The sequence below is a fragment of the Marmota monax genome, unplaced genomic scaffold (assembly GCF_021218885.2).
Source record: "Marmota monax isolate L192 unplaced genomic scaffold, Marmota_monax_Labrador192_F-V1.1 WCK01_AAM20220418_F8-fsc00205, whole genome shotgun sequence".
Taxonomy (NCBI): Eukaryota; Metazoa; Chordata; class Mammalia; order Rodentia; family Sciuridae; genus Marmota; species Marmota monax.
Window position 1 is genome coordinate 1759128 of NW_026692417.1, and position 8743 is coordinate 1767870.

General features: G+C 52.4%; 1 protein-coding gene across 8 annotated transcripts; it reads right to left on the reverse strand.

Annotated features, from left to right (window-relative positions):
* Nucleotides 1–302: 302 nt before the first annotated feature.
* Acbd4 (acyl-CoA binding domain containing 4) lies at nucleotides 303–8720 on the reverse strand. 8 transcript variants are annotated; one of them, XM_046442748.2, is made up of 12 exons: nucleotides 8238–8720; nucleotides 7406–7504; nucleotides 7196–7319; nucleotides 6926–7050; nucleotides 6547–6667; nucleotides 6378–6462; nucleotides 5993–6113; nucleotides 5659–5745; nucleotides 5266–5336; nucleotides 5101–5176; nucleotides 4237–4376; nucleotides 303–974 (listed from the first exon to the last, which is right to left on the reverse strand). In XM_046442748.2, exons 4-12 carry the CDS (start codon nucleotides 7011–7013, stop codon nucleotides 849–851), a joined length of 915 nt encoding a protein of 304 aa, XP_046298704.1. In that variant the 5' UTR covers nucleotides 7014–7050; nucleotides 7196–7319; nucleotides 7406–7504; nucleotides 8238–8720; the 3' UTR covers nucleotides 303–848. The 8 variants fall into 8 exon arrangements, with proteins under 8 accessions (XP_046298704.1, XP_046298706.1, XP_058434742.1 ...); XM_046442750.2 differs by having other exon boundaries at nucleotides 303–971; nucleotides 8238–8719; XM_058578759.1 differs by lacking the exons at nucleotides 7196–7319; nucleotides 7406–7504; nucleotides 8238–8720 and having other exon boundaries at nucleotides 6883–7012.
* Between the last annotated feature and the right edge of the window lie 23 nt (nucleotides 8721–8743).

Consider the following 8743-nt stretch of genomic DNA (forward strand, 5'->3'; position numbering starts at 1 on the left):
AGGGCCCCAAACTCGGGCCCTCCTTGTCACACCCCGCCCCCTTGCTCTGCCGGGACCGGCCCTACCAGCCCCGTGTGCCCAGACGGGGCGGGAAGGCAGGGCGCTGGGAGCCAGGGCGCGGCCGCCCGCCGGGGGCCTGTTTTCCCTCGGTTTGCCCGGGGAGGAGGGAAAACAGTCCTCATTCAGAAACTAGCCGCCGGCCTCTGGGGCCGTCCACGGGGCACTGGGGGAGGAGCCTGCCGGGGTCCTGTGCCTCGCGCACCGAGCCCCTTCCCGCTCCCTTCGTGGGGGCCCAGACGGCAGAAGATTGAGGTTTTATTTTATTTAGTGAAACATTCATTCGTAAAAGAATCTTCTGTGAAGACGTCCTGAGCGGTGTGTCGGGGCGGCTGGACAGGGAAGCAAGCAAGATCGGCGCTCCCCGCCCTCCCCGGGCCTGCGCACTCCTCCACCTCCCAGCCAATCCGTCTTCCAGGGCCTGGCCCAAGTCCCAACTTGCCCAAGAGCTGAGCCGCCTCTGGGAGAAGCCTGGAGTCAAGTGACCCAGAGGGTGGGGCCGGAGGGGCTGAGACCTGGCAGCCCCGCCTTGCTCACAGCCACCCGAAAATGTGGGGATGAGCACCTAGTCTGCAGCCTTCCAGGACAGCGTGAGGTGGGTGGAAGGAGAGTCTGTGTGACCTGCTTGGAAGGGTGGGGTCTTATCGGGCCCCTATTGGGTAAGGGGGTGCCAAGGCAAACGCGGATGGGAGGGGATTGCTAATGCTTTTCTCCTAAAACGTGGGAGACTCAGGGCACAGCAGGACAGGAGTTCAAAGCCCCCTGGGTTGACTAGAGGCCCCTTGCTGAAGTCACCTCTTCTGGATCCGAAATTGCCGGAACAGCCACTGGACGACGAAGGGCCACAGGAGGAGGAAGAGCAGCGTGGGAGCCGAGAGCCTGAGAGGCCAAGGCCGAGCCCTGGGCCTGGGCCTCTGCTGTCAAGAGGGAAGGAGTCAGAGGCCATCCTAGGCTCAGCACAGCCCTCCTTAGGAACCTGCTTCCAGAATTCACAGAGAGTCCTGCCTCCCCAAGATTGGGAGGATCTTACCCCCAAGTCTGAACCACTAGCTGGCAGTGTCCCTGACTCCTTGAGACCCAACTTCCTCCCACATCTTCCAGGCCCAGATGCCAGGACAGGCTGGAGGGAGGGACTGGCTCCTCTGGGCCACACAGCAATGACCCTGTTGTTAGGACCAAAAAACCCTGTATTGTAAAGTATGTGCCACATATTTTAAACAAGGACCTGATGTTAGTTTGGAAATGTTCTCTTCCAGCTGGGCCGGTGGTGCACACCTGTAATCCTAGCTACTGGAGGCTGAGGCAAGTTCAAGGCCAGCCATCCCCAGCACAAAAATAAATAAATAAATAAATTTTTAAAAATCATCTTCTAGAAAGAGCCAGAGCTCCTTGGAGAAGTGGCAGATTCCAGGACAGGGTCAGTGAAAGGAGCTGGTGGGGAGTGTGTGGGGCCTCTTGTACCAGAAAGCCAGGTAGCTTCTAAAAATGAAGGAGGTCATGTTCTAAGAAGGTAAGACCTGGCTTGCAAGGATCTCCACTGCCAGACTGGAGACAATCTGGGCATCAAAAAGAATGATCATTACAGTTGATGGGGATACTGAGTCTTTAAAAATCAGGAGTCCATAATCTACTCAAAAGAGAAAACTAACTGGGATGGGGAATCACACACTTGTGACGTGGAGGCTGAGGTAGGAGAATTGAAAGTTTGAGTCCAGTCTCAGCAATTTAGTGAGACCCTGTATCAAAATAAAAAGGACTGGGGTGTAGCTCAGTGATAGAGGGGTGCCCTGGGTTCACTCTCCAGTACTGTTAAAAAAAAATACGAATAAGAAAAACTAGAAGTTTATCACCATGAGGAGACTACTTTTAAGTCAACTCCTTACTTTAAAAATAGATAATTAAGGGCTGGAGGTTACAGCTCAGTGGCAGAGTGCTTGCTTAGCATGCTTAAAGCCCTTTCAATCCTTAGTACCCCCCCACAAATAATAATAAGGTCTTGGGTTCTATGCCAGGTGTCATATGCACAAACAATAAGAAGAAAGAATTAAGAACTTATTCTGCTTTTCCATAAGGGATTGTATTTCAAGAAAACCCAAGATAAACAGGGAAACCCTACAGAAATTTTTCATCTAATAAATGTTTCAGGAATAGAATTTTAAAATCATTTTTTTTTGCAATCACTAATTAAATAATTGATTCAGGCAAAGATAATCAATTGTTATCAAAAACTGTGTGGCAAATTCTGAGGAGCCAGATATTTCCTGGATTCAAGAGGAAAACTTGACTTTACACAGGTGGAGTGAGATCTTCACCCCTTCTTTTATGCCAGCAGACCTTGCTACAATCTCTAGAATCTCTAGTAGTAAACATCCAGGTATCAAATGTCCTCTGATGTGAAGAACATCACCTCTGGTCCAAAATCTTTAACCTGACCCTAACTCAGTTTCTTATTTCTAATGTCCAGTTCACAGGAAACACATCGTATAGAGGAAACACATGGAATTAGACCCAAAAGGTGGAACATTCATTCTACAGCCTCCTTCCCAAGCCTGATCAGCAAGCTAGTAGCATGGGAATGCACTGGTCTAGATTAAAGGACACTTAGCATAGAGATGCTTAGCAGCAGAGCGCTTTTCTACCATGCTCAAAGCCCTGGGTTCAATCCTCAGTACCCCCCCCCAAATAATAAGAATAATATAATCACTTAAAGGACAGAAGAACTGGGTGCAGGGTATAGTCCTGGACTGAGCAAACAGCAGCTGGAAAAAGCAGTTTTAGGACAACTGGAGAACTCTGAATTTGAATTTGGTATTTGATGAGTTAAGGAATTAGTTGTGTGTGATAAAATGTTTTGGCAAGGTAGTAGAATGTTTTTGAGAGATGTAAATCAAAGTATTTTGAGGTGAAACATCATGATGTCTATAATCTACTCTAAAATCCTTGGCATTTAAAATTGGCAAAAAGTAGAAAAGTAAAAGAAAAGAAAGAATGCCCTGTGGGGGGAGGGGTGGTTCTGAAAGTCAGCCATTAAGAAGGGATGTTGAAATCCCTGTTGTAATGGCTCATACCCACCATGCTCAGTGGGTTAGGGGTCACCCCAGAGATCCCCACATGCAGCCAACCCTCTTGTGCTCTAGCCACCCCAGGCTTCTCAAGAACAGACCATGCATACCTGGGCCTGGTGGTGCATACCTGTAATCCCAGAGATTTAGGAGGCTGAGGCAAGAGGATATCAAGTTCAAGGCCAGCCTCAGCAACTCAACATGGCCCTAAGAAACTTAGGGAGGAAACCCTGTCTCAAGGGGAAAAAAAGAAAATTTGGGGGACATATCTCTGTGGTTAAAAACCAAAAAAACAACAACAAAAAACACCCACTGGGTTTTCAATCCCCAGCACATCCCTCCAAAAATAAAAATAAAAAAATAAAAAAACCAGACCATTCAGAATGCTGGGTACCAGAGTAAAAGGGGAGACCAACTTGAGGCTATGCCCAACTCCATCCTAAATGTTAATAATAACTGTAATAACAATGGACTGCACTGGAGGAGGCCTTGCTGGACACTGAGCACTGCAGAAGCACCTTTGTGCATCTCAGTGAGGCTCTGTGCCCTCAGACAAGTTACTCAACCTCTCAGAGCCTTAGTTTCTCCATGTGTAAAAGGGAGATGAAAAGAAAACCTATTTCATGGGCTCACCATATGGATTCATTGACAGAATGCAGATATTTGGCTGCTGGGGCTCCAGAAATGTTAGCTGTCATTTACTCAACATGGCTGAGCTGGATGGAGGATGCAGGACTGAATCAACTGTTTGGGGGTAAATCCTAAATCTGAGAATTGGAGTTTTGGCTGAGGGGCAACAGGGACCTCAGCTCTAGTGCAAAGCTCAGATACCTCATGGTCCTCCTAACTCTTGGTATTAGCCTCACGCTGGGTTTCTTTCAGGCAGAGGTGGATAAGCAGGGAAGGGTCCTCTTCCCACTCTCCCTCCAGGATAGAAGTACTTTAGACCCCCTGACCTCCCTGCCTGCAACAGAAGCCACACCATTCTTTGCACAGAGCTGTGGGCAGATGGAGGCATGGTGACAACGACAGAAATGGCTTGATGAGGAGCCCAGAGCAGAGACAAAGTTCGGTACCAATCTCGTACCAATTCTTAAATAAGGGAGGGGGACCTCACCTGCTCAGGGGGCTGGGGCTTGCTTTCCAGGCTCTGCAGCCTCCCCTGGACATCCAGCATGTTCTCCTGCAGTGCCCGAACTGTCCCCACCAGCCATGTATCCAACTCCTGGGGCCCCAGCAGGGTGACCCCCAACCCTTCTGCAAAGCACAGAGACACAGGGAAGGGGACTCAGCTATGGTGCAGACTTGGGCAGGTCTGGGAAAGTGTCTAAGTAGAGCTGAATGCTTAGTCCCAAGTATGCCTCTTGTAATGTCCTCATCCACAGGGCTGAGTACTGGGCTGTGGCGGGTGAGAGGATTGAATCCCACAATTTCCATTGATTAGCTGGAAGAATATGGGTAAATCTTTAACTTTGAGGAGTCTCATTTTGTCATCTGAAAGTTAGAAGGACTTGGGGGTATGGCTCAGTAGTAGAGCGCTCCCCTAGCCCTCAAGGCAGCTTGCTCAGTGAAATACAGGAAATATTTATGGACATGCTCCTTTGGGGATTTGGCACACAGGAAATTCTAAACGGGAATAGGGCAGAATTCATTGTCTTTTGAGATTCCCAAGAGAGAATTTCAGAAAATTTTGGTGACTTCCCAAAGCCATGAAGCTGGCAGTGACAGAGCTGTCCTTGCTCAGCGACCTGCAGAGGGTATAGAGACTCTTGGGTGGCCTGCAGGTGAGGAGGCAGGGCAGGGGTTTGTCCACCCAGGCAGGCGTCTGCGGCTGTTTGGCAACCTTTGCTGGGCAGAGGCTGCTGTCCCCAGGACCTGCTCTAGACTTTTACCTTTGCCCTAAGAGTGAAGCCAAGGGAAGGCCTGGGGCCCTAGAACCCTGGGGAAGGGCAGAGGGGGTGAAAGGACAGCAGGAGCTCACCTTCCTCTCCAGGGGGCTCAAGACTGTTTCTGGTGTCAGGCTCTCCTCCAGCTGCTCCCCTCTGTTCTGCCCAAACCTGCTGAGATGAGTCACAGGTCCAGGGGTGGAAGTGGAGAACCAGGGCACAGTGGGTAAGGAAGGAGAGGGAATGGAGGGTAGTCTCACCAACTCAGGTTCTAGCTGCTCCAGGGAATCACAGAAAACCTCCAAGTCCAGGTCTCTGGGTGGCTGGGACTCTGGGTAAGGGGAGGTAGGGTTATTGCCGAGAGAAGGCCCTGGAGGGAAGGGAGGGGTGCAGAGCTGGGCAGAGACACCCATTCAGAAGATACCAGGAGTCCCACCACAGATACCAGGACCCCAGGAGTGAGCCCCTGGAACAGGCATCCCAGAGCCTGTCCCCTGGCCTTTGGAAATGTAGGGGGGCTCAGTGTCCATGGGCAAGAGCCATGAAGGTCACACAGCATGGCATGCCTCCCAGCCTGCTCTCCTCCACCCCTCCTAGAGGTGGCCACCACCAGCCTGGGTTTAGTCCTTTGTGCCTCCTGCCCAAGCACTAACCTGGGCATGGGGATGCTGGCTGCTTGGGATGGCAGGGAGGTCCAGGGACAGCCCCATCATCACCATTCAGCACCTGCACTTTCCAGCCTGTTAGGACACAATATCCAGAGATGGGGCTGGGGAAAGGCTAGTACCACTTAAGTGACATCAAGTCCCTCAGCCCCATTAGCTAGGAACACTGCTGAACACCCAGTCCATCAAGAGCACTGGCTGGGGTCCTTAAAGGGACATCAACTGGGGCCCTCGGTGTCCAGCACCTCCCTTCCCAGCCCCCTTAGCCTAGACCTAAGACAGTTCACTTGAACTTTTGGAGCTCCCATGCTCGGGATCTGACCTGTGACCCTTCTCAGGAAGCTTTCTGGGGGCCTCGGCATGTCTGGGATCACCTGGTACAGGGGCTCGAAGTAACCAAACATATCCTCTGCCACCTCGCCCAGTGGCACGGTGTCGATCACCTGTGGGGGAGGGGCTCTCATGGAGAAGAGTTGGCCCTTCCCACCTCTGCTCCCTCTGTCCTCTTTCAGTGGGCCCCTTCCCCATTACTATGCCCTGGCATACACTTCTACCTTGCACCCTGCAAGACACAGGGGCAACAGGAAGGTGGTGATTCCCAAGTTGGTATCAATGTGTAGGAGACATGATGGAGATCAGCACCAGAAGGGTGAGGGGCAAGCCACTGATCTGGAAGCTTGGGGACAGAGAGCCACAGCCCTTCATACCTTCTGTGCTACGAGTTTCATCTCAGTGATGTAGGCAGACATGGCCTCCTCCCTGCTCATCTTGCCCAGGCTGTTCCAGGCATCCCTGGAGTGTGGGGGGAGGAGTAGAGGGCTGTGAAAAGGCTGGTTAACAGCTGAACTGAAGTTGATGGGCAGGTGAGGAGCTCACCACTTATATCGTCCAATGGGGTCCCAGAATCCAGGCCTTGGGACCAAGCAGGGCCCCATGGTAGCTTGCTTGTAGTAGCTATAGAATCGCAGCATCTCTTCGTAGGACGGGCGGTAAGAACCTGAGTACAGGATTGGGAAGTGGAGAACACAACATCACCTCCAGCTCAAGAGAATAGAGGGAAAGGGGGAACACCCCTGGAGAGGGCAGAGATGGGGAGGGGTCCCATCCATCTGGACAAGGACAGGAGATAGCGGGGACCATCAGGATAGTCCAGGTAGGAACTTGTGTGAAAACACTGCAAGGATCTTCCTCACTAATTTCTTAGAGTCTTACCCCAGCATCCTGAACCCCAAAGCGCTGGTCCCCGCAGCCTCACCATTCTTAGGAAGGTTCTGAATGACGCTGACCGCAGCCTGGAACTGTTTCTGGTAGTCTGGCTCTGGGCTTTCATTCTTGGTGCCCATGCTTCTCCAAGCCCTGGGGCCCTACTTTGGGGCGACTCTGCAAGAACGACCCTCGGTATGAGCAAGCCTCAAGATCCATGAGCCACGGGTCCATTCCCAGAGGAGCGTAACTAGGGTCTTTAGAGGCCTGAGAGAGAGCTGTGAAGTCAGAAATTGAGGCTGAGCAGGCTCATTTTCCCTACCTCAAGGCAGTAGGGGTGGGGTCGATGTGGTGAGGACCTCAATAAGTGAGTGGAGAACCAGGTGCCAAGGGTTCCAGAGCTGACATGTCTCAGATGCGCTTTTCTAGGTGCACATCTCCAGCTCCTGGACAGGCGAATGAGGGAACGAAGGATCAGGGCGGGGCGAACAGCCTCGGACCAAGGGCCCCCATAGCCCGGCCCGGCACTCACCCCGCGACTCCCAATGCCGGGACACCTGGGTCCTCTCTCGCCACTAACTGGTGGCTTCCGACTGACCTCTGGGTCCAGTCTGGCTGGGATGGGAACGCACTGCAAGAGGGTAAATTCAAGCCAATGAAAGGCACCGTTTCACATTCAGTTTCTATACACTAACCACTCAGAACGGCCCTTTCAAGATTATGTAAATAGCGTCGCGGTGCTTGTACCAATCAGGCGGGGATAATCTACGTGTTGGACTCCCAAATCCGACAGCCAGAGGCGAGCTGCGGCGCCCCCCGGTGGACATAGTGAATAGTCGTGGGGTCCTTGCGCCCCCTCGTGGAAATTCACTCCCGCTGGTTTTTGCCCACCCCACTATATATAGGAGCCGTCCAACTCAGATTTTCTGATACTTGGGCGCTGGGGAATGAGAAGTAATAGAGTCTTGTTTTGAGCCACGAGTTCTGGAGGAGAGACATCGGAGCTGAATTTTGGAAGATTTGAGAGTGACCCAAGAGAATTACGAGGATGGTACTCCTGGAAGAAGGGCTCGAAAGATCAATAAGTACAAAGGTGAAGACTTGATATTCAGAAAGAAAATTCAAGGCTCCACAGGGGTGGGGACTCAAGTCAGTATGCAAAATCTCTGGATTGAAAATATCTGAGAATGGGGAATAGGTGGCAGATCTAGGTCCCGAAAACAGCGGTTTTCTGTGTGGGAGGCCCTGGGATGGGCAACTGCCCAGTGGCGGTTTGTGCCTGGCTCTCTGCCCTGACCCAGGACACCTGCTGCGGACAACGCAGCTATCAGGACATCCCACCCTTCTCGCTTATAAGCACACACCTGACACGGCCACCAGAATCTGCACGTGGACGTTGCCCACGAGTTGGTGTCAAGGACACTCACACAGCGTGAGGCGGACCACGGAGCCCCAGGCTGGGGTGTCAATCCGTTCAAGCTTCTGGGGTGTCAACCCCAGAACCAGTTCCCAATTTCTCGACTTGGTGCTTCCTCACTCTCCAGATCAGTCAGTTTCGGGACTTCCACCACTGAGGGTCTGCACTGGCCCAGCACCCGGAGGTTAATTCAGTGATGTCACTGCCAAGGCCTCCCTGTCCCCGCCCTTCGGGTTTGCTCTGCCTGGCCGCTCCGCTCGGTTCTGGAGTTCTGCGGGGTTTCCCGGCCCGAAGACCCTTAACCCAGGACAGTCCTCGCAGAGACCGGTCCCCTGCCTGGCTCCCTTCCGAGTCCTCCTGGTGGAACCGATGAGAGAGGGTGGGGTGGGTTCCTGCGTCCTCTTGGAGTCAAGGGTCCCCGGAAAGGAGAGGGTGTTTGTGCGGGAGGAGAGC

Excerpts from the sequence above, each read along its gene's own strand:
- Acbd4 (XM_046442749.2), bottom strand. The coding sequence starts at position 7,000 with ATGAAAGCCCAGAGCCAGACTACCAGAAACAGTTCCAGGCTGCGGTCA. Across the intron at positions 5,746-5,992 it reads CTTCCTGAGAAGGGTCACAG|GCTGGAAAGTGCAGGTGCTG; the intron begins GTCAGATCCCGA and ends GTGTCCTAACAG. Across the intron at positions 5,180-5,265 it reads AGCAGCTAGAACCTGAGTTG|CAGGTTTGGGCAGAACAGAG; the intron begins GTGAGACTACCC and ends GACTCATCTCAG.